This window comes from Mycteria americana (assembly GCF_035582795.1).
Source record: "Mycteria americana isolate JAX WOST 10 ecotype Jacksonville Zoo and Gardens chromosome W unlocalized genomic scaffold, USCA_MyAme_1.0 Scaffold_33, whole genome shotgun sequence".
NCBI classification, from domain to species: Eukaryota; Metazoa; Chordata; class Aves; order Ciconiiformes; family Ciconiidae; genus Mycteria; species Mycteria americana.
This window is the reverse complement of record NW_027445439.1, coordinates 447,633-471,178: the sequence shown is the minus strand read 5'-3', so window position 1 is coordinate 471,178 and position 23,546 is coordinate 447,633. Positions and strand designations below refer to the sequence as shown.

General features: G+C 41.9%; 1 protein-coding gene across 1 annotated transcript in view; it reads right to left on the bottom strand.

Annotated features, from left to right (window-relative positions):
- Nucleotides 1–418: 418 nt before the first annotated feature.
- LOC142403067 (amyloid-beta A4 precursor protein-binding family A member 1-like) overlaps nucleotides 419–23,546 on the bottom strand; it is a 38,088-nt gene continuing 14,960 nt past the window's right edge. The window contains exons 5-11 of the mRNA XM_075489209.1: nucleotides 18,663–18,749; nucleotides 17,839–18,024; nucleotides 7,092–7,271; nucleotides 6,104–6,316; nucleotides 3,029–3,148; nucleotides 2,243–2,383; nucleotides 419–1,299 (exon numbers count right to left, since the gene is read on the bottom strand). Of these exons, the coding sequence (XP_075345324.1) occupies nucleotides 1,228–1,299; nucleotides 2,243–2,383; nucleotides 3,029–3,148; nucleotides 6,104–6,316; nucleotides 7,092–7,271; nucleotides 17,839–18,024; nucleotides 18,663–18,749 (999 nt within the window). The 3' untranslated portion in view covers nucleotides 419–1,227. The remainder of the gene's footprint in view (nucleotides 1,300–2,242; nucleotides 2,384–3,028; nucleotides 3,149–6,103; nucleotides 6,317–7,091; nucleotides 7,272–17,838; nucleotides 18,025–18,662; nucleotides 18,750–23,546) is intronic.

Here is a 23,546-nt window from a genome sequence, read left to right as displayed (position 1 = left end):
TTTTTTTTTTCCCCATATGTGTTTTGGTCTTGTTTTTAATCACACTGACCCTTTATATCACAATAAGACATGGCAGAAACTGTTGCTTTCAGAAAACTCAAGGCATCAGCCTGGTCTAAATTTATGGTTCAAATTCAGTGTAAACAGCAGTATGCAGTATGGACAGAATGTAGCTACACAAAATGGAATGTTTTCTTCTTGAGGAAAAAGAGCCATCAGCTGCTTTATTCTTTTACTGTTTTTCCCCTTTGTAACTGATATAAGTTATAGACCAGTCAAATCCTGCATTTCATACATCTCTACATTTCTTCCTCATACAAATCCATATAGTACTCACACATCCTCTAAGTGTCATATGGGAAAAACAAATCACAAATTAACTTTTATAACAAAATAAATAAATAAATTTATTCCCACCTTACCTTTACTTCTCCCATTTATCTATGTCTAAAGAAAAATGTTAATAAAAACTAGACATCTTTCAACAAAAAATACTTTTAAACTGGCTCAGTGTAACAAAATTACTTAGTGTGCAGACCTATTATTTTCAAGTTTCATAAATATCAAACACAATTTAAAAATGTCAGTATACACAAGCACACAGTTATGTGCACCGAATCTGTAATTAAGAGCTTAGAATGTATAGCTTCTCAGCAGACCCCCTCAATATTACTGTTACTTGACATTTAGAGATCACTCCCCTCCCCCCCTCATTTAACCTCTGAAATGGGCATAGAAAAGACACATTGCATTTGAAAAACAAGTATTTTAAAAATTAGTAACCTGGGGGACCCAACTGCAGAAAATCACATCTCCTGAATTATTTGCTGAAACATGTCAAAATTGCATTGTCTGTACCAACTCACAGAGAACCTTTTGGGGTTCTACTATCCTGAAGAACAGAAATTAAAGGGTGTGCATTTGAACAATGGGTTTTATGACAGCATCAGTTACTCATTCTTCATAGGCGTGTAAGTCTTATTTTTGTGAATCTTACCATGGACACTGCTGCTGCTGCTACTTACTCTGTGTGTGGAGTTGCATAAAGCTTTACTTGTATAGAGAGGCAACCAAAAAGTCTCATGGCTATATTTTCCCTCCCCCTCTATACACAGCAAATGTTGGGGAGAGAGAGATGTATCTGCAGACACAAATGTAGCACTAGAAACAGAAGCAGTAATGAGGAAAACTATCCTTCATGCACGTTGTGAAGGTGAGGTGTCAGCCTTAGATATAAACTGGTTGCTCTTGCGCAGTCAACAGTCTGTACATAGCAGCTGGCATGGTCTTCATATGAATCTAGAAGGTAATAAGACATGTTAATTAATACTCCTATTAGGCATGCTACCAAAAAAATGAGTGTCCATAGCCTAGGGAGCACTAGGGAAGAAACTAGCTGAGGTAACATAGGACAGAAGGGAAAAGGAAAGCCTGAGAATTTTCATATCCATACTAAGGTCTGGGGAAAAAAGATTCTCTAAGGTGTTGAGTATCTACCAACCATCTCAATTTTATCTGAAGTTGTGGGCACTTCAATGATAAGAAAAACCTTGGTGGTTTGTGCTGGTTTTGGCTGGGATAGAGTTAATTTTCTTTAGAGTAGCTAGTATGGGGCTATGTTTTGGATTTGTGCTGAAAATGGTATTGATAATACAGAGATGTTTTAGTTACTGCTGAGCAGTGCTTATACTAAATCAAGGACTTTTCAGCTTCCCATGCTCTGCCAGGTGCAGAAGAAGCTGGGAGGGGACACAGCTGGGACAGCTGACCCCAACTGACCAAAGGGATATTCCATACCATATGACATCATGCTCAGCATATAAAGCTGGGGGAAGAAGGAGGAAGGGGGGGACATTTGGAGTGATATCATTTGTCTTCCCAAGTAACCGTTACGCATGATGGAGCCCTGCTTTCCTGGAGATGGCTGAACACCTGCCTGCCGATGGGAAGTAGTGAATGAATTCCTTGTTTTGCTTTGCTTGTGCGCAGCTTTTGCTTTCCCTATTAAACTGTCTTTATCTCAACCCACGAGTTTTCTCACTTTTACTCTTCCGATTCTCTCCCCCATCCCACTGCGGGGGGAGTGAGCGAGCGGCTGTATGGTACTTAGTTGCCGGCTGGGGTTAAACCACAACATGGTTCTCACTCTCGCTTCTAGTATTTATGTTTGAACAGTAACAACCCAAAAGAGTCAATGATGATGAAATATGCAATACTGTCTAGGCACACTGCTTGCTCCTACCTCACCAACAGCATTTGAGAGAATGTGAACAATTTTCTCATGAGGTGTTGCTACAACACTCTGCCCATTGATTTCAATGATACGATGGCCAACTCGCACTCCTCCTCGCTCTGCTATACCTCCTCTCATAAGGCTACAGATCTGGAAGGGAAAGGACAAAATTATCACAGTTTTGATATGGAACAGAGGCTTTTGACCACAAATGATAATTCAGTATTTAAATACATATGTTTGCAACAAATTCTAAAATGTAGTGGATCACTGATTCAAAATAACATTTATTAGCAATCGAGTACTACACATTCTCTTCCAAAAGCAAGAGAAACCATCCACCAAAAGCTATCCGTATTATACTTGTTACTTCATGGTTTGAAAATTTAAGAGTGTATGAAGAACCATAGTTTACAGAAAGTTCAAAGTGCATAAACCTTGCATTAAGAGAGAATTGAAGACAGACTCTTTCTTTTGAGACCATATACAATGGTTTGGTCAGAGACACAAATGATACAGACTGAAAGCAGCCTTCTCCATACACTTTTGTTTCTTTAACCTAAACCAGCCTTTTTACTCCTCTGACTGATTCTAAAGCTATGAAATAATGTTTCTTTTCCTACTTTTGACTGGGAAAAAAGTCAGATGAATAACTTTGACCAGTTCAGCTTTTATATCTTGGACTTAAAATGTATACTGAGCCCCTGCTGTAGTGAGGGGAAAAAATACAATTCATTACATATGTAAACTTTAACATATGTAAAAGCATCACCAGAAGGTCTGGAAGCTACTTACAATCCCATTCTGTACACTGAAGCCTAACTGGTATCTGAGGTCAGGTCTCCTGATCAAGACTGTGGTTACCGGAGGACATCTAACTACATTCAGTTTAACTTGGGCTTGGTTTTTCAAACCCTGCAAAAAATAACCATCACCATGAAAAATGCTGACAAAGATGGGGTGAAACAATTTAACATGAGCACTAAGAAAAGCAATACTTAGAATGTTAACATGGGAATAGCCCTGAATAAGCAGTTCTTTGAATGTATCATTATGAAACAGGATTCCTGAATACCAGACAAAAGCAACAGGATGCTCAGTGAATTGAATGATGCAGTATAAACCTCTTCTTGTCAAGAAGCTCATGTGGTTGTTTTAAGAAATCTAGCTTCCTGCTGGCAATTTCTTCATTTGAGAACACAAATTATTGTTCTAAAGGAAGCAAAGGAAATAAAAACAGGTCTATGCAGTTGACCAGAAAACTGCCAAACATTCTGGCTGGGAAATGAAATTTAAAATATGCACCTAAAATAGATAGTTACAAATAAGTGGCTTTCCTGGTGTAGTTATATTCAATTCTGTAATGCAAACATCAAGTCCTTGTATAAGCAATACTCACATTTACATTACCCCTCCCTTCTAAACTGGATTTATCACATTCGCCATTAAATCTTTGCTACCAGAAGAACTAAATGAAGAAGGAAAACCTAAACATAAAAGTGGAGATAATTGTAGAGTCTGACCATTACACATATTCAAGCGTTCAGAGCTGTTTCTTGTAGATAAATCCAACTCCAATGTTAGATTACTTTTTTCTATACAACATATAGAACTGAACACACATTACTCTTAAATGTTGCATTTAAACACATTTAGCCTTCAATAAACAGAACTCATATGGGAAAGAGATGCTATGTAGAGAGTACGGTAGCTTCAAACTTCAATCATGTTAACATTTATCAATTCCAATGCCTGCTTTTGAATTTCTTTCATATGCACAAAGTGAAATATGGGTCCCATTGAAAACAATGGGTTGCCTGCCACTGACTTCAACAAGATTAGGATTTCATTCAGAAAAATAACTCCTATTGCAGCTAAGGTAATATACTGATGTCTACATGCAGTTTACTGCTGCTGATTTTGTTGAGCCTAACTCTAGACTTGGTACTGACTTGAGACTGACATTCTGCTGGGATGAAAAGTCAATGCTTCTAACTGCCTGGACATGACAGTTGCACAGTCCCTGAATCTGTTTCTGATAGTAGTTAGCACCAGATGCTTCTGAAAAAGACATAAGTAGCATAAAACAATTAGGGAATAACCATCACATATGGAAAGTTTCTTCCTAGATCTGTCAGTTTGTAAATGATTTATAGTCAATTAGTAGCAAGGCTTACATCTCAAATTTTAAAATAACCTTATGCGAAGTACTTGCAAGATATTCTCCTCATCTATATAAAATGCTTATCTTTTCATAGGAGTCCTTATAGCATACTAAAAAAGTTTGGAATCTTAGGATATTTCTGTAACATTGAAATATATACTTGGGTGACTGATGTTTCATTTGGGGTTCATTTGTGTTATCCAAAAATGTTACATAAACAATTCTAGATGCTTGGCTATAAAGACCTGCAAATGCATCGACTACCTTCTTAACAGAAAGATAAATGGCTAGCAGTTCCTCTGGCAACAGCCTCATATATCCATGAAAAAGGAGTAGAAAGGTCTCTAAAGGCAAGAGACAGAAAAGCTAGCTTTTTGATTCTTTTCATTTTGAGAAAGTACAGAAGATTCTTAACGCATCAGAGCAAAAGTCCATCTGTATGAGAAAAGCATACATCAGTTTTAGAAATAAAACTGATATGGGATAGAAAACAAGTATGACAAAGCTGATAACATGAAGGGTGGTGAGCTTTGTTCCACTGAAGTTGGAACAGAGATACTTAAGGGTTTTTCTGCTTCAGGAAAAAAAAAAAAAAGAGTGCTGTTACCAAGGGTTTAATATACTGCATTCACAAGATATCATTTGAATTCACTGAATCCAGAATGGTTGGTCTCAGAGACTTAAATATCTATTACTTGTCAGTGCATGGTGTTTACATTTTCAGAAACCAGAATATCAGATCTTTATAGCAAAATTTTAGTTCAAGCATTAAGAAAGGAATCCATGGGCAACAAAGACATACTTATTTTGTGAATTACTAAACAAACTTTTTTTTACTGCAGAACACCACTACCCAGCAGGGACACGGAAGGATTTCTATAGTCCTATATAGCATTACATTGCATGTCTACATGCTACAATATGCAGCAGTTCTGTGGTGATTGACTATTTCAATAGGTAACCCAGAAGACAATTTAGCTGAATTTCCAACATTCTCAAAGGTTGCATCTTTCCCTCTCCTGAAACTTTGATGTTTAAATACCCATTCTCTTGTATGTTGCATCTACCCCAGAGGCTCCTCATTTCCAGGTGACTTGCCTGCTTTTTGCATTTACATGCTCTCATGTCAATTAAAAGAAAGTTCTTCCAATTAAAAAATCCCACCATTTAGCCAAGTTCAAAGAAACATTATACTTTCCAATGCATTCAAGTTGTTTCTACAGAAAATAAATAGGCTTAATTTTTCTTTTAAATTCAAAGTTTAGAAAAATGTTAAAATATGTTTTAAAAAAACAAGCTTTTTAAAAAATGACTCTCAGTTCTCTAGGAGCTAGATCACAGGAATCATTTAAATGGCTAAAATTGCACCAATGCAGGTTTTAGGCACCTATGTCTCAGACTGTCCTATGACATTTAGGTGCCTCCATATAGTAACAGACATCTTCCTTTTGGATCCAAATATTCCCTTGGGGCTTGAATTCCTGCACTGTGCCCTGGTCTAAGCAGCTAAATGCATAGCTCCCTTCTTAGGGCTCAGAAAATAGGTAAAACAGAATTTGCCCTCTACTTTAAGGTCATCAAAAGGAAACTGCTATAAAATGCACAAGATCAGAGTTAACAAACAACAAATAGTTCTATACTTTTTGCTCTCCCACTACTCCAATAAAGGTTTTAAAACACGTAATATCCAGGAATATTCTCTGTACCTTTATAATGCTCTGGCATGTTGAGAGTGGTAAGCCAACCAAACTGGTCCCATTAATTGACATGATCTGGTCCCCTATATTTAGTTTCCCAGACTTCTCTGCTGGTCCTCCATGCATCATGTTGGCTATGATAACTGTAGGCAAAATGGATCCCCAGCCAGATTCCACAATCACTACACCTAGAATTTCTCCCTTTTGCTTTTCAATGTAAACCTGAATCATAAGAAAGAGAGTTTCAAACAAAAGCTTTTTTTCTCATCTATGGAACTGATGTTCCCACCCCACATATGTTTCCATATAAACAAACACAGGCTTCTCATTTGCAAAATGCCTTTCTTATTCAAAGGCAAAACACAATAGGGTATATAGTTTAACACAGTTTAAATGCCTTCAACCATCAAATAACATTAAAACTAGAGATTTTGTTTAATTCAAAATCCCCCCCAAATAGAACTCATCTGTTCATATGGCTGGAGGGAGCTGGTATAGAAGAAACCCTGGCATGATGGACTTTGGTGGACAGAACTAAGTCAGGGAGGGATTTAAAGTACTTGTGACTGTGTTTTCGGGAACAATTACCTGTGTGGTGCAGTGTTACACTACTTCATCTTTATTAATAAAACCAGCAGCAAATATATAGCCTTTTAAAATCTGGGGTCAACCACACTTATCAACCTCAGTGCCTCCAAAAACTTTATACTGTCTACTGTATATTCACTTCACTGACGTGTAATGTCTCAAATGTGAAAATTGTTTGGTAAAAAGAACACACAGAGACAGTAAATCATTCAGCTACTGATAAATTTAGGGTTCACTGCTTGCTCTTAAAACAGAATTGCCCACAGGATAAACCTACTGGGAAGGACAGAAATTACCTCAGTGAGGTTATTTATTGGAAGCACTAATAGCTTTCTAATCGTTGCCAGTACAGGCCTGAAGTCAGGATACATGAGCTTAATGGTGTTATGGAAAAAAAGCAGAGACATACATCTTTGCAGTTTTCAGATTTGGAAAAATGAATCAGGTCATCATTGTACATGTCCTGGGTATTGAGCAAGTCACTATATTCCTTCTGGCTTAGGTCTTCTGGATTGATTCCATTTGCCCTCAGAAATTCCTGGTAGGCCACGCTAAATGCTTGACCTATAGACTGTGCAATCAGCTGTGCCTGTAGTAATTCCCAAAGAAGAAAAGAAGAACATCAAACATTCCGATGGTTTCATTCACTGACACTTTCTATGTTATAAACATGCTGCAAAATGGTTTATGCCTACAAGTTAAGGAACTGCAATAAATTTTTTAAAAATGAACCTAAAGTAATAATTAAAAAAGAAAAACAGAACGTCAACATAGTCATCCATGCAGTGAACCCAGCTGAACAAGTAACTACACATAAGAAACACAAGTAAAGCCTTCCTTTCACAGCTAACTACTGCTAACATAAAGGTATACCCATTGCATTACTTGAAGTTGAGACTCCAGAGGGAGAACATGAGCTCTTGCCTGTGCTAGTTTTCACTTCTGGCACAAAGTCAAGCCATCAATAAAAAATAAAAACACCTTATAGAAAACACACAACAGCATTTTAAAAGATGAGAAGGCCTTTAAAAGTATATTGGGCTGCATTAGGAGGAGTGTTGCCAGCAAGTTGAGGGAGGTGATCCTTTCACCTCTACTCAGCACTGGTGAGGCCACACCTGGAGTCCTGTGTCCAGTTCTGGGCTCCCCAGTACAAAAGAGACATGGACATACTGGAGAGAGACCAGAGAAGGGCCACAAAGATGATTCAGGGACTGGAACATCTGACGTATGTGTAGAGGCTGAGAGAGCTAGGACTGTTCATCCTAGAGAAGAGAAGGATCATGAGGGAACTTATCAATAGGTATAAATAGCTCATGGGAGAGTGTAAAGAAGATGGAGCCAGGCTCTTTTCAGTGGTGCCCAGTGACAGGACAAGAGGCAATGGGCACAAATGTAAACACAGAAAATTCCACTTAAACCTAAGAACACACTTTTTTACTGTGAGGGTGTGGTTGAATACCGGAACAGGTTGCCCAGAGAGGTTTTGGAGTCTCCATCGTTAGAGATATTCAAAACCCAAATGGACGAAGTACTGGGCAACCTGTTCGAGTGGACCCTGCTTGAGCAGGGAGGGGTTCAACTAGACAATCTCTAGAGGTGCTGTCCCACCTCAGCAATCCTATGATGCTATGGTATTTCCTACTCTTCCTTCTCTCCCATGCTTTCCTTTAAAATTCTCGCAACCGTGTTTGAAGTTACTGTCAGATAAAGTATGGAAAGGGTGGAAACAACTGGCCCATTGAGCAGATCCAGCCCTTAATGTGACTGGAAGCGGTCCACAATCACAGAATCATTCAGGTTGGAAGAGACCTCAGAGGGTCTCTAGTCCAACCTCCTGTTCAAAGCAGTCAGCTATGAGGTCAGACCAGGTTACTCAGGGTTTTTAGTCAGGTTTTGAAAATCTTCAGGGACAGACTATATAACCTCTCTAGGCAGCCTGTTCCAATGCTTGACTGTCCTCGTGGTGAAAAAAATTTTCCTTGTATCCAGTCTGAACCTTTCTTGTTTCAATGTGTGCCCGTTAGCTCTCATACTCCCACCATGCACCACTGTGAGGAGCCTGGCTCCGTCTTCTTGACGAACTCCTCGTGGATATTGGAAGGCTGCTGTTAGATCTCCCTGAAGCCTTCTCTTCTCCAGGCTGAACAAGCCCCGTTCCCTCAGCCTCTCCTCATAGGGCAAGTGCCAGCCCCCTGACCATCTTGATGGCCTTCTGCTGAACTCACTCCAGTTTGTCAATGCCTTTCTTGTATGGGGGGGGGGTGGGGGCAAAACTGGACATGGTATTCTAGAGGTGGTCTAATGAGTGTTGAGTAGAGAGGAAGAATAATTTCCTGCAATTTACTGCTTATGCTCCTTTTAATCCAACCCAGGATGCTGTTGGCCGCCTTTGCTGCCAGGGCATACTGCTGGCTCATGTTCAGCGTTGCTGTCTGCCAAGACCCCCAGGGCCTTTTCAGCAGAGCTGCTCTCCAGCTAGTCAGTCCCCAGCCTGTTTTGTTGCCGGGGTTTCTTCCTCCCTAGGTGCAGGACTTGTCTTTGGTCATTGTGGAATTTCATGAATGAAGTTCAGTGGGCTTCCAGCCCACTCTGCCGAGTCTATATGGCTCTCTCCTATGCCTATAGCTTGCTCTTGGCTGCTCTGCTCCTAAAGCTACTGGATGCTCCATAGCTTTCGCTCACTGCTGCATTACTCCCTGTGAGCTGTTCTAGTGACTGGAGAAAAGGGAATATTGCACACAATTTTAAAAAAGGTAATAAGGAGGACCCTGGGAACTACCAACCAGTCAGCCTCACCTCCATGCCCGGTAAGATCATGGAACAGATCCTCCTGGAAGTTATGGCACAACATAAGGAAGGCAGGGAGGTGATTAGAGACAGCCAATATAGTTTCACCAAGGGCAAATAGTGCCTGACTAATCTACTGGCCTTCTATGATGGAGTGACTGCATCAGTGGACAAGGGAAGAGCTACGGATGTTGTCTACCTGGACTTCTGTAAGGCTTTGACACTGTCCCCCACAACAGTCTTGCTGCTAAATTGGAGAGATATGGGTTTGATGGATCGACTGTTAGATGGATAAGGAATTGGCTGGATGGCCACATCCAAAGAGTCACAGTCAATGGCTCAATGTCCAAGTGGAAACCAGTAACGAGTGGTGTCCCTCAAGGGTCTGTACTGGGACCAATACTGTTTAATATCTTCATTAATGACATAGACAGTGGGATCGAGTGCACCCTCAGCAAGTTTGCAGATGACACCAAGCTGAGTGGTGCAGCTGATAAACTAGAGGGAAGGGATGCCATCCAGAGGGATCTTGACAGGCTTGAGGAGTGGGCCCATATGAACCTCATGAGGTTCAACAAGGCCAAGTGCAAGGTCCTGCACCTGGGTCAGGGCAATCCCCAGTATCAATACAGACTGGGGGATGAATGGATTGAGAGCAGCCCTGCAGAGAAGGACTTGGGGATATACTGGTGGATGAAAAGCTGGACATGAGCCGGCAATGTGCACATTGCAGCAATGTGTGCTTGCAGCAATGCAGCAATGTGCGCTTGCAGCCGGCAATGTGCTCTACCCTGCTCTCGTGAGACCCCACCTGGAGTACTGCGTCCAGCTCTGGGGTCCCTAGTGTCCTATTAGAGTGGGTCCAGAGGAGGGCCACAAAAATGATCAGAGGGCTGGAACAGCTCTCCTATGAAGAAAGGCTGAGAGAGTTGGGGTTGTTCAGCCTGGAGAAGAGAAGGCTCTGGGGAGACCTTATTGTGACCTTTCAATGTATAAAGGGGGCTTATAAGAAAGATGGAGAGCCTTTTTACCAAGGCCTGTAGTGACAGGACAGGGGGCAACAGTTTTAAACTGAGAGAGGGTAGATTTAGAACGGACATAAGGAAGAAATTTTTTTACAATGAGGGTGGTGGGACACTGGAACAGGTTGCCCAGAGAAGTTGTGGATGCCTGTGATCCAAATGGTAATGGAGTCTGACAACATGTTATAAAACAAAGCTTTACTGAGGCAGTAGAAAAGATGAACAACACCACGCCCATATGGCGACTCACCCGATCGCCAATATCTAACACAGGATCATAATCAATGCCATGGCTCTGGTGGACTGCCAGGGACACTTGGTGTCCGGGTCATCTGGCAGCAACAGCCAGTTTTGCAAATGCCTTTTGAATGTGGGTAAGAGTCGTGCCACCCCATGGCTCCACCAATGGTAGTGTGATTTGAGAGAATCATACCTTACGTGAATAATGTGGGTGGCATCCTGCCTACACTGCCGATGTCAGCCAGGGGGCAGGGTGTTGGCAGTCTGTCTACCCTGCCGATACTGGTCAAGGGGCAGGGTGTCAGGAGGCAGGGTGTCAATGTCCCATCACTGGAAGTGTTCAAAGTCAGGTTGGAAGGGGCTTTGAGCAAGCTAATCTAAGTGAAAGATGTCCCTGTCCATGGCAGGGGGGTTGGACTAGATGATCTTTAAAGGTCTCTTCCAACCCAAAACATTCTATGAATCTATGATTCTAGCTCCTACCACCTGCTACCACCTGGTAGAGGCGGGGATGGGTAGAAAAACAAAGACATGTAAAGGGAAAGCTCTGATCTCTGTGCCGTGCAAGGAAGCAGCTGAAAAGAGCAGACTAGCGGAATCTTTTGTTGTGAGGTGATCAAGGTAAACTTGGAATGATATACATATTGTTTACAAGTGGAAAGCATCATGGCATGAGTGCAGAGCTGATGGGAGCAGTGCAGGAAACTGAGTGTCGAACAGTGCTGTGCATAACCAGAGTGCTGGGTGCAGGAAGCACCGTGGAGTGTAGGGGTGCTGGTCATAGTGTGGAATGAAACTGCCCTCTGGTGTGTAGTTCTGGTTAGGGGGAAGGGGAGGGAAAGAGGATGGGAGGACTCCATAGCCTACGGTGTGGGGGTGTGCGGGGATGTAGGAACACAGCTAAGCTGTGTTTTTACATGCAGTCCAATTCAGGCCCGAGTAAGGAAAAGGTTCTCAATCCCAAAATAAAAACTGTTTGTATCTTATATCTACTCAAGCTAGCTCTAAACTTGCTGATGACAAAAACGTGATCGCTGGCACTGAAAAGGTCAACAGCACACAGAGTCTGGACTTCCATTATTTTGCAAACTTTCAAATCAAAACAATTTGACGGCAAGAACAATATGGCAAGAAGATGAGTGCACTGCAACTCATTAGCTCAGCACGCTATCTGCAAGAGAGGAGATAAATATGGTCTTGTACATTCAGAGATGGACACCCAATAAGAGATCAACTGCCATTTAGACACCCAGCATTTGGCCATGTTTTAGGAGCTGAGCTGTTCTGAATATCCAGTACCAACTACACTTGGAAAATCTGTTGTTGTTGCATCTTTTTTTAAGATAAGGACAGTTCCAAGCTTGGACACGTTTTGGCCATCACCCATTTGAAGGCTTAAGACGTATCACAGTCAGCTTAACTGGATAAATTCTTCTAGATACCCAGCTGCCCCAGAAGAAGAAAAGATGACAGTGAAAGATGTGAGATTTAGATATAAAAGAGGCTCTACTACTCCACTGGACTTACAAGCTCTTTAGAGTGGAAATCTCTTTGCTGCTAACAGATACATTTCTATCTTAACTCTTTCCAAGTTATATTTTTTCCTACTCATTTGGATTTTTTAGAATGTTTATAAGCTATTTTTGAACTACTCTATGACTGAGGAACGCTCATGTCCTGAAAATCCTCAGAATATGTTCAGACTATTAAGTGATCAATGCTTTTTTTAGACCTACAGGCATGTTGTACTTTCCAGGATAATATTTTCTGGCACAGGAAGGATCATGTCCGACACAAATATGAAATCATCTGACCAAACCACAGAAGGTAATGATAACAATCCTCTAATGGAAGCACACATTTTGAATAGCCAAGAAAATACTGAGAAATAGATCCAGGAAGGCTATCATATTCTGAAAGAAAAGAAACTACTGCCTCTGGCATCTGACAATTTGATCTTTGCTTTTTGAACTGGCCAGTGAGAAAGAGAGAGTCCAGTAACATACAAAATGTGTGATTTGAAATACAGAAGCAACAGCCCCAAACTAGGCAGCACATCAGGTGATGTGATCACTAGTGATCTAGTGATGTGCGCCGCCCCCACGCCCCCCCCCCCCCCCCCTCCCCGGAAAAAAAACAACAAACAAAAACCAAAACACCCCAAAACAACACAAAACATAGTCTAGTCTTTCTATTTGCATACCAATTTCATGAAGGGCATTACAAGAAGAGTGGCTTATATGCTATTTTGCATAAAAATCAATCTTTAAGGTTTTCTGTCAAATTTGGTTTGGTAGAGGACTACCTCTAAAAAGGTAAAGAAAAAACACTGAGAATCCCAGCAGTAGGTTGCATATGTACCTGCAACCACAGAATTTATATGAACATGGTGCCTTCAGAACAGGTTCCCAAATACATAAACCCAGACACTTCTTAAAGGAAACTTTCCCATCTGGAAGACCTTACAAATATTTTTGAAGGCATTTAAGGCATTAGTGAGAAATTAATATTTTCACTTAAATTTTTATTAATTAGTTTAATATATTCTGAATTGTATTCTGAAAAGTCTTTTTGAAGCCTAAGTGAGGTGCAAGGCACGAGAAGTAGAAATAGGCTATTACCTCACCATCTGTAATTTGGGCAGGATGCCTTAACTGGCATGACTGCTGTAGTCTAAGCATTGATTTTCACATGGGAGTGATTCCTCTCCCTCTATATGAACCATCTGATCGGCATAAACATGGTGGTCACCATGGAGACATAATATCCTGTTATTTGGAGGGCTGAGCAATAAATGAGATTTGCTGTCTTGTCAATTAGATAGCACTGTGTGAGATCATTTTATTTGGGACTAACCTGATTATAAGACTGACAACTCTGTATCTCCCAACTTCATTTTGATGTATTTGTGTATGATTTTACCCCTTGCTTATTTAGTTTGGTTTTTTTTTAAAAAACAAACTACATAAAATCGTGATGTGAAAAATAAAATTATGGTCTGGATGAGGGGATCGAGTGCACCCTCAGTAAGTTTGCAGATGACACCAAGTTGGGCGGGAGTGTTGATGTGCTTGAGGGTAGGAGGGCTCTGCAGAGGGATCTGGACAGGCTGGATCAATGGGCCAAGGCCAACTGTATGAGGTTCAACAAGGCTAAGTGCCAGGTCCTGCCCTTGGGTCACAACAACCCCATGCAACGCTACAAGCTTGGGGAAGAGTGGCTGGAAATCTGCCTGGTGGAAAAAGAACTGGGAGTGTGGCCATAGCTGGCTGAATATGAGCCAGAAGTGTGCCCAGGTGGCCAAGAAGGCCAATAGCATCCTGACTTGTATCAGGAATAGCGTGGCCAGCAGGACTAGGGAAGTGATTGTGCCCCTGTACTCGGCGCTAGTGAGGCCGCACCTCAAATACTGTGTTCCGTTTTGGGCCCCTCACTACAAGAGAGACATTGAGGGGCTGGAGCGTGTCCAGAGAAGGGCAACAAAGCTGGTGAAGGGTCTAGAGCAGAAGTCTTATGAGGAGCGGCTGAGGGAACTGGGATGGTTTAGCCTGGAGAAAAGGAGGCTGAGGGGAGACCTTATTGCTCTCTACAACTACCTGAAAGGAGGTTGTAGCGAGGTGGGTGTTGGTCTCTTTTCCCAAGTAACAAGTGATAGGAGGAGAGGAAACGGCCTCAAGTTGCGCCAGGGGAGGTTTAGATTGGATATTAGGAAAAATGTCTTCACTGAAAGGGTTATCAAGCATTGGAACAGGCTGCCCAGGGAAGTGGTTGAGTCACCATCCCTGGAGGTATTTAAAAGACATTTGGATGAGGTGCTTAGGGACATGGTTTAGTGGTGGACTTGGCAGTGCTAGGTTTATGGTTGGGCTCAATGATCTTAAGGGTCTTTTCCAACCTAAATGTTTCTATGATTCTATAACCACGTCATGCTTTGACAGACACCCATAGAAAAACAGTGTGGTAACAACAGCTGTTCCACGGTGGGGGGTGTGTGTGTGTGTGTCTGTGCGTGCGTAATCGGTGTTATCCCCTTCCTTGAACAAGTGTGTATACAGTCCCTCCCCGTTCCCATGTTGATACTACTTATACTTCAGTTTGTGATTAGTCAATCAGTGCATGAAGCTCCAAGATCAATTTTTCCTCTAGAGCATCTATCGTTTATATATTTATTTTTGCAGATTTAAAGTACTCCTTACTGTAATGTTATATGACCAAAAGCTCATCTGCACACACACAAAGGACCAGAGAGGCAATGGCAGGTGGGGGAACCCAAATAATACCCTGCCCCAGCTACTCCCAGGCCCATCACAGGAGCTATCAGCCCATCAAAGGCTCATCTCCGCAAGACTAGAGGAGCACAGAGGCACTAAGGCAGGCAGGGGAACCCAAATTACAGACTCAGAGGAAGGGACCCCCTGTCCAGGTCTTTCCTAGGGCTCTCCCAGGCGAGCCTCAGCCCCGGTCTCCAGGTATGAAACCCATCACCATGAGTCATCAGGAGCAGCTCTCCAGATAACCTTTCAGACTAAGGGTGGTTGCTGCCTAGGGGGTGGAATACATTATGGGATGCAGGGGAAAAGCATCTTGGGGTCACACAGGACTTATTATGGGATGTTTAGAGGAAACACCAAAGGCAGGGAAATGGAGGGATTAAGTAGGTTAAGGGAAGAACAAGTGTGGGAAAATAGAGGGATAAGGGGATAAAAAGGGCCAGTTGAGTGTAAATAGTTGGCTCGTCAGTATGCTTGTCTGGCCATGCCCTGCACCTGATCAGCTCAGTGTGTCCATCTTATTAAATTCCTTTCTAACTCTTTTCCTGGGTGAGGGAGGGCTCTCTATTTTGTGTGCATGTGTGTGTATGGGGGTCTGAGTGCCACCAACTGGAGTCAAACCAGAGGTCAGAGGGCCTGTGTGTCAGCAACTGGAGTAAGAGCAGGTGTGTGAGTGAGTGTGTGAGTGCTAGCGAAGATCAAGCCAGACTAGCCAGTGAGTAGGTGAAATAGCCTGGGAGCCAGGCATGTGTGTGTCTCTAAGGGCAAGACCACAGGAGGAGCTGGCTACCAGAGGGACCAGGAGAGTCCTGGCCAACTTCCAGAAAGATCTGTGTGTGTGTGCTTCTGTACCAGCAACTGGAGTGGGACTGCAGCCTTGGGAGCTTGTATGCCCAGGTGCCAGCAACTGGAGTGGGACTGCAGCCTTGGGAGCTTGTATGCCCAGGTGCCAGCAACTGGGGAGACTGGGATCCAGGGGCAGCTACTGGGCAGACTGAGTGTGTGAGCCCAGCTACTGGAGGGATCCACATTGTAAATATGTATTATATATTGGCTGGCCATATACATAGATATATGTATGTTTGTGTTTGTGTGTGTGTTTGTGTGTGTGTATGTATTGTATATGTGTATTTGTGTGTCTACTGGGAATACGTGTTCAGCCTCTCTACTGGTTGGACCTGGAGCTGCAGCAGCCTCGCCTCTATCGGGCTACCAGATCTGGTCTGCCCCTAACACAACCTGTGGTTCTATGAAAACTTTGATAAGGAAATACTCCCCTGTTGACTCTTGCTTGATGTACTTCATATTCCTTCTCATAAGGCACAATAAATTTAAAAGTTCTATTGACATCAGAGCTAGAAATATTCACCAACCATCACTTTAATTTCTCATCCTGCACTGGTATGATGTACATGCTCCATGAATTCTATCTGCCCCTGAATTTAAATTCTGTGGGTGTTCTCTATGTTCTCAGACAACTCAGCCCTCTGTGGGGGTGCTTGTGCACCCACACTTGGTAAAATGGCCTGGGTAAGAACAGACAATAAGATGCTAGTGTGAGTGGGTGTATTGGGTCTGGCGGGGATCGAGTTAACTTTCCCCACGGCAGCCATCATAGTGCTGTGCATTGTATTTGTAGCTAGAACGGTGTTGATAACACACCAGTGTTTTGGCTACTGCTGAGGACTGCTTGCACAGCATCAAGGCTTTCTCTCCAGCCCTCTCTGCCCCCAGAGGCCAGTAGGCTGGGGGTGGGCAAGAGTTTGGGAGGGGACATAGCCAAGACAGCTGCCCCAAACTGACAAAAGGGATATTCCATACCATATGATGTCGTGCTCAGCAATAAAAGCTGAGAGAAAGGAAGAGGAGGGGAGGCATTAGTTATTCAGGTGTTTGTCTTCCGAAGCAACCGCTACGCGTACTGAGGCCCTACTTACCAGGAAGTGGCTGGACATCGCCTGCTGATGGGAAGTAGAGAATAAATCTTTTTGCCTTTTTTTGCTTCTGCGCGTGACCTTTGCTTTTCTTCACTAAACTGCTTTTATCTTACCCATGAGTTTTTCATCTTATATTCTCCCCCTGTCCTGCCGAGGAGGGAGAGTGAGAGAGCAGCTTGATGGGCACCTGGTGGCCAGCCAAGGTCAACCCACCACAGTGGGTGAGTGCAACAGTGGGTGTGAATGGGACACCCACAACTGTCTGAGAGGGCATTTGCTCCAAATTGATAACAATGAAGAGGATGATGACCATCACCTGATTTAAACAGCAACCAAGGAATTATAAAGAGACTTTGTAATTACAAAGGACACTCTATTGGAATTCCCAACATTCCTGATTGGCCTTTTTTTTGGGGGGGGGGAATAATTTCAGCTACTCCTTCTGAACTCCATCATCATATCAAAAGGAAACCCCCCCAAAAAAGAAAAAGCCCAAAACACCTCTTTATGGCATATGTCAGTGATCTTTGTGGCAACACTAGGGAATGGAAGCTCCCTATGAAAATAAGCTTCTTTGATGGATGCTCACTCTCACAGATCCTGAGCTGGTATATGTAAGCTGGGGCAACAGTGTTCTTTTAGAATCTGCTCCTCACTGTCTCTAGGAAAGTATTAAATTTACTTGAAAAAAAGGAAGTTCTGTAAATACTGACTTTGCAAGTAAAACACAGGGGTCCATCATGCAAAGAGAAAGCAAGTTCTTCTACTTCGATGAAATATTTTTATGCAATTAACAAACAAGCCAAACAGGACCATTGGCTATAGACTTTCAAGCCTGTCAAGATGTGCTCATATTTTACCTCCTAGAAAAATCACAAGATAAAAAAAATCCTTACATCCTCAGACTCAAAGACGTGGCAAATCATTTTGTATTGTCTTTTTCCATCTTGGGAGGGGTGAGATGCTTCCACATTGTCCCGGGAATTTGATCGCGGCATTCGTCTACGAGCCATCAGAACAACTATATTCCCTATATCTGCAATGTAAGAAATGGTCCTCAGAGGATGATCCATCATAGTTTCCTGGAGGATAGAAAAAATGGTATCAGATGCTGTTTTAAGCAAATTCTTATTGCACTTTTGGGGTTTTATAGATTAATGGTGGTATGACGCCTTTATTAAGTAAATGTCTACAAAAAGGAAAAAAGTGTCCTGTATGAAAGGAGGTGCCAAGAGGAAACAACAGCCTCACTTTCAAAAAAAGCAAACAAAAAAAAAGCACATTTTGAAAATGAAAGTTACTGTGGAAAAGAACACAAAGACTTGGGTATCTTAGCCTGAACACACACAACATGCTGAGGACTAAGGACTCCAAATTAGTTATCACAACCAAATACTTTAGGCTTGTCTGGGGACAATTGGTACTTGTCATATTATAGTACTAGACTGCCTAGAATGCTGTATAATGTGAACAAAGCTTCTTATCTTTTGGGCTGACTGCAGTTAGCATGCTTGCCAAATCAGTCAGACAATTCTGATTAATTCCATGTGTGACGTGGTTCTTGAGCATAGATTTCTGACCAGGAAGTCTTAGAGGGAACTATAAGAGCCAGCACTCCCTGAAAGTCAAATTTTGGCAGGTAGATGAAGGTCTATTTCAAAGGACTATTATTATAACACTGACAAGGCCTGACCTGGCAAAGGTGCTTCTTTGTCCATACCTGTGTGTCTGCATTCAATACTTTTATTCTCTGTGTAGAAATGAAGAGGTCCACTTCAGTCACGGGTTGAGATTCACCTTCTGGAGCCTGCAAATAAATGGAATAGAGTCAATAATATTAGGTAACACCCTTAATAATGATATTAGATCACAAACAAGACAGTCACCAGAACAGCAATTCAAAACAAAGTATTAGATTGCAGAAGCTAAAGATAAAAAGATATGGAAACCCTGTATTAGATTTGAAAGTGGGTTAAATGTAATTTGTAAAATTTTTAATCCCATAAAAACTACTCTGACCTCCCTTCCCATACAGGGGCTTAACAACAGTGACTGCTCAGAATAATGGAAAAATGTGTACCACAGGCGCAGTTTTAAATAACTTATAGTGCAGTTCTGGCAAGAGGGTCTTCACAGTCAGACAACATACTATTAATGCGCTAACTCCCTCCAGAAGCCGTACCTTTGTAAACAAAAAGCAAATGCTTGCAATTTTAAGTGCCTTTTAGAAATCTGATAGCTATTTAAGAACTCCATAATCATAACATATTACTAAAATATGAGTCAGCATATAATTGTGTGTCTATACTTTTTTCCTTTATTTGACACAGCTGTGAATCAAGCAAAACACTCTCTATAGAGGAATAAAAAAGCACTTTTTTTACTTTGCCAGTTTACAGAATAAAACCTTTGACACATCAGTCCTATTTCTTTGGTATGCGTTTTTGGTACTACCTGTATCCTTTTGATAAGTCCAATCTTTACCCTATTTCTAACACAAAACAGCTAATGATAAGCAATGGCTAATGATAAGCAATGGCTAATGACGGCCATCCAGGCAATTGATTTCTGAGAAATGTTAACTGACATGGTAGCTCAGAAAAACTTGCTGGATGCAGAAAAGCACAAAATAAAAAGGCAAAAAAACCCAACAAAGCAAACAAAAGAACAGACATAACATCAATCTGATAGTGGTTGTACTGCACCTTCTTCCTGCCTTTGGCTAATTTCTGGGCCATCTGTTTAGCATGTAATAAACAGAGATGGAAAATAGTTAAGAGAAGAACTTGCAAAGACTCTTAAGTCAAACAGGAGTCTATACACTAACACCAGGGCTCAATCTATTAGTTGTTCTGGATTAGTCTCTGCTTAGATTAATTTCCTCCTTTTCTTTTTGGTTTAAGAAAAAAAAGTTTCACATTTAACAGTTTTTAAAAAATGAAGAGAGATCTGCACCAGGAGAGTATATAAAAGGATTTTTTCCCCATTTAAACATTACTCTGAAGAAACAGTTTCCTCCCCCACTCTCCAAGAGCCTTTCCTCATTTACAGCAGTACAAATTGAGAGTGGCTCCTCCAAAGTAAAGTCAGCATAAGATGCAAGAAAAGAATCCCACCCATTATTATTCCAACTTTCTCAGATTTAAAGAATTTAAATACAAATTGCTTAATGGTCTCACACACACATGGAATCATAAATCCCAAAGCATGCAATCTTTAATCCCAAACACAGAAATATGTTAAATTCTCCTGGAAAAAAAATAGAAGTTATATCTGACTGAACCCTTCTGCCCCCAACTACATCTCCTCCTATGCAAATACACCCATGCATTTGGACTCCAGGTTTTTCTGTGACACCTTCATAAGGATATTTCTATACCATCACATTTTTCCAAGAATGGGGAAGATAATATACTTCATAAACACCTGAAATTGTCTCTTATCATGAAGCAGTATTACTGTAACTCTAACTGCTTTATACCCAAAGATATTTCATCCTAATCCCATGAAAACCTCTTATGTACTATTACTGTGACAACAATGATTGAAAATAAGCATCATTGCCATTCTATTGCTTTGCAGTTGGTTTAAATATAAACCCAAGGACTCTGAAGACCTGAACTTATGGACCTGCTTATTGAAGAAATGCAAGATTCACCCTACTGGCAGATATCCTTTTTACTTCCAAGATGAACATCTCTTCTTAGATAATTAAGTTAACAGGTGTTCTGTGAGGGGGCAAGGGCCTATTATGCCAAGGCCTATCATGCTCAAAATCTTGTTTACAGTCAAAAAGGAAGCACACCTTTTTTTTAATATATATATTCAAGAATTTACTGTTAGTATAATTGAATTCTTAACAGTCTAACCATTATTAGTCCAGATCTAATTATTACAGAAAAAGAAAGAATAATAGTAAAGTTGAAATTGTTATACACCCACTCCTTAGTTTCTACCCCTGTTCCTGGTGTTGTGTTCACCCTTTCACTGCTCCTCTTGGGCCTAAAGTTGGTGGTTTCATTCTGGTGGGGGGATGAGGTGGGAGTGCTACAGCAAGTTGTCAGCATATGGAGTCCTTCACCAGGAAGAATATGATGTTTATATTGGTGGCTTCTTCTTCACTCCAGGATCCACTGGGGGTAATTTGTATATGTTTGCTAACATGCTTTTACAGTCTTTGCTCTTTCTTCATTGGTCTGCAGCTCCAGGTTACATCTGAATTTACTATATATGGTGGCTTTTTACAGATGCTAGGTACTATTTCAATATTCTCTGTTACCCCTAAAATCAGTTTTGTCCAGCTCCAGGTCTGCATTTCTTTAACTGACCACTGGTGAGTTTATAGCCATGGGGTCTCCAGTGCCAAAAGCCTGTGTCCCATCTCTGATCATCCCATGCCTGTACTCCTCTACTCCACATCCTGTGTCTCCAATTCTCAAGGCCTCTGCTATCATACCAGGCCTGTATTTCTCTACACTACATTATTATGTCAGAATCATAAACCCATGGTAGCACCATACAAAGATAAACAAAAGAAAATAATATTATCCATAGACACCTGATCAATTATAAAAATTGCTGTTACAGCTAAACCAAGTTAAAACAAAGCTATGGGCAGATAAATAAAAGTTCAGACAGAGCAGGCCTGACAAACTTCAGTCCTGAGGCCTTGCAAACTCAACACAAAACTACCAATGGAAATACAGTATTACAGGACTACAGGGTAACACTTTATAGATAAAGATTTATGACTAATTAGTATTAGGAACTGCAAACAAAAAGCCTGAATCATGGATGCACTCAACATTTTATGTTCATGCTCACAACTTAAGTCTGCCAGATTTATTTTAAACCAGTATGAAAGCAGCCACTGAAACATTAGATTCTGTTTCTTATTTACAAATAAAACCAAACATTTTTACATTTCTAATAATCTTTTTCAGATAGAGAAATATACTATAGTTTGCCATCACCAAGCTATTGCAAAAGCTATTGGAACTGGCTCATACTGAAGGCTCTCCATTAAATTAATTGACACTGACATTAAGAAATAACATACATATCCTGAACAAAAGCTTCTGCACACACTGGTAGGATTTATTTTTATTTTTTTTAAACTCCCCAGATAAGCAATTGTAACTGTTCCCCCAAATCAGATTCTTTTCCAGACAAAACTAGAAACTATACACAATGATGGATCTCACACATGAAAAAAGAAAAGCACATGTCAAAAATAGAAAGGAAAAAAATCTTAAGCTAGAACTCCACAGTGCAGACACTAAGTCAAAGGCGACTCAAAATACCCTATTAAGCACTTCATTCAGAACTCTGCTCTGAGATTCAATGGGAACAGCATCACACTGCAGATTTACTTAAGCTTCTTAGTGAAGGATTTTCTAATATTTCATAAACCTAATGTAATGAAGGTCCCAGTTGACTGGAGGTTAGCAAATGTGACGCCCATCTACAAGAAGGGCCGGAAGGAGGATACGGGGAACTACAGGCCTGTCAGTCTGACCTCGGTGCCAGGGAAGGTTATGGAGCAGATCATCTTGAGCGCAATCACGCGGCACGTACAGGACAACCAGGTGATCAGGCCCAGTCAGCATGGGTTTATGAAAGGCAGGTCCTGCTCGACTAACCTGATCTCCTTCTATGACAAGGTGACCCGCTTAGTGGATGAGGGAAAGGCTGTGGATGTTGTCTATCGAGACTTCAGTAAAGCCTTTGACACGGTTTCCCACAGCATTCTCCTGGAGAAACTGGCTGCTCATGGCTTGGACGGGTGTACTCTTCGCTGGGTAAAGAACTGGCTGGATGGCCGGGCCCAAAGAGTGGTGGTGAATGGAGTTTACTCCGGTTGGCGGCCGGTCACAAGTGGTGTTCCCTGGGGCTTTGTGTTGGGGCCAGTTCTGTTTAATATCTTTATCAATGATCTGGACGAAGGGATCGAGTGCACCCTCAGTAAGTTTGCAGATGACACCAAGTTGGGTGGGAATGTTGATGTGCTTGAGGGTAGGCAGGCTCTGCAGAGGGACCTGGACAGGCTGGATCGATGGGCTGGGGTGAATTGTATGAGGTTTAACAAGGCCAAGTGCCAGGTCCTGCACTTGGGCCACAGCAACCCCATGCAATGCTACAGGCTTGGGGAAGAGTGGCTGGAAAGCTGCCCAGCAGAAAAGGACCTAGGAGTGTTGGTTGACAGCCGGCTGAATTTGAGCCAGCAGTGTGCCCAGGCGGCCAAGAAAGGCAATGGCATCCTGGCTTGTATCAGGAATAGCGTGGCCAGCAGGACTAGGGAAGTGATCGTGCCCCTGTACTCGGCACTGGTGAGGCCACACCTCGAATACTGTGTTCCATTTTGGGCCCCTCACTACAAGAGAGACATTGAGGTGCTGGGGCGTGTCCAGAGAAGGGCAATGAAGCTGGTGAAGGGTCTAGAGCAGAAGTCTTATGAGGAGCGGCTGAGGGAACTGGGGTTGTTTAGCCTGGAGAAAAGGAGGCTGAGGGGAGACCTTATTGCTCTCTACAACTACATGAAAGGAGGTTGTAGAGAGGTGGGTGTCGGTCTCTTCTCCCAGGTAACAAGTGATAGGAGGAGAGG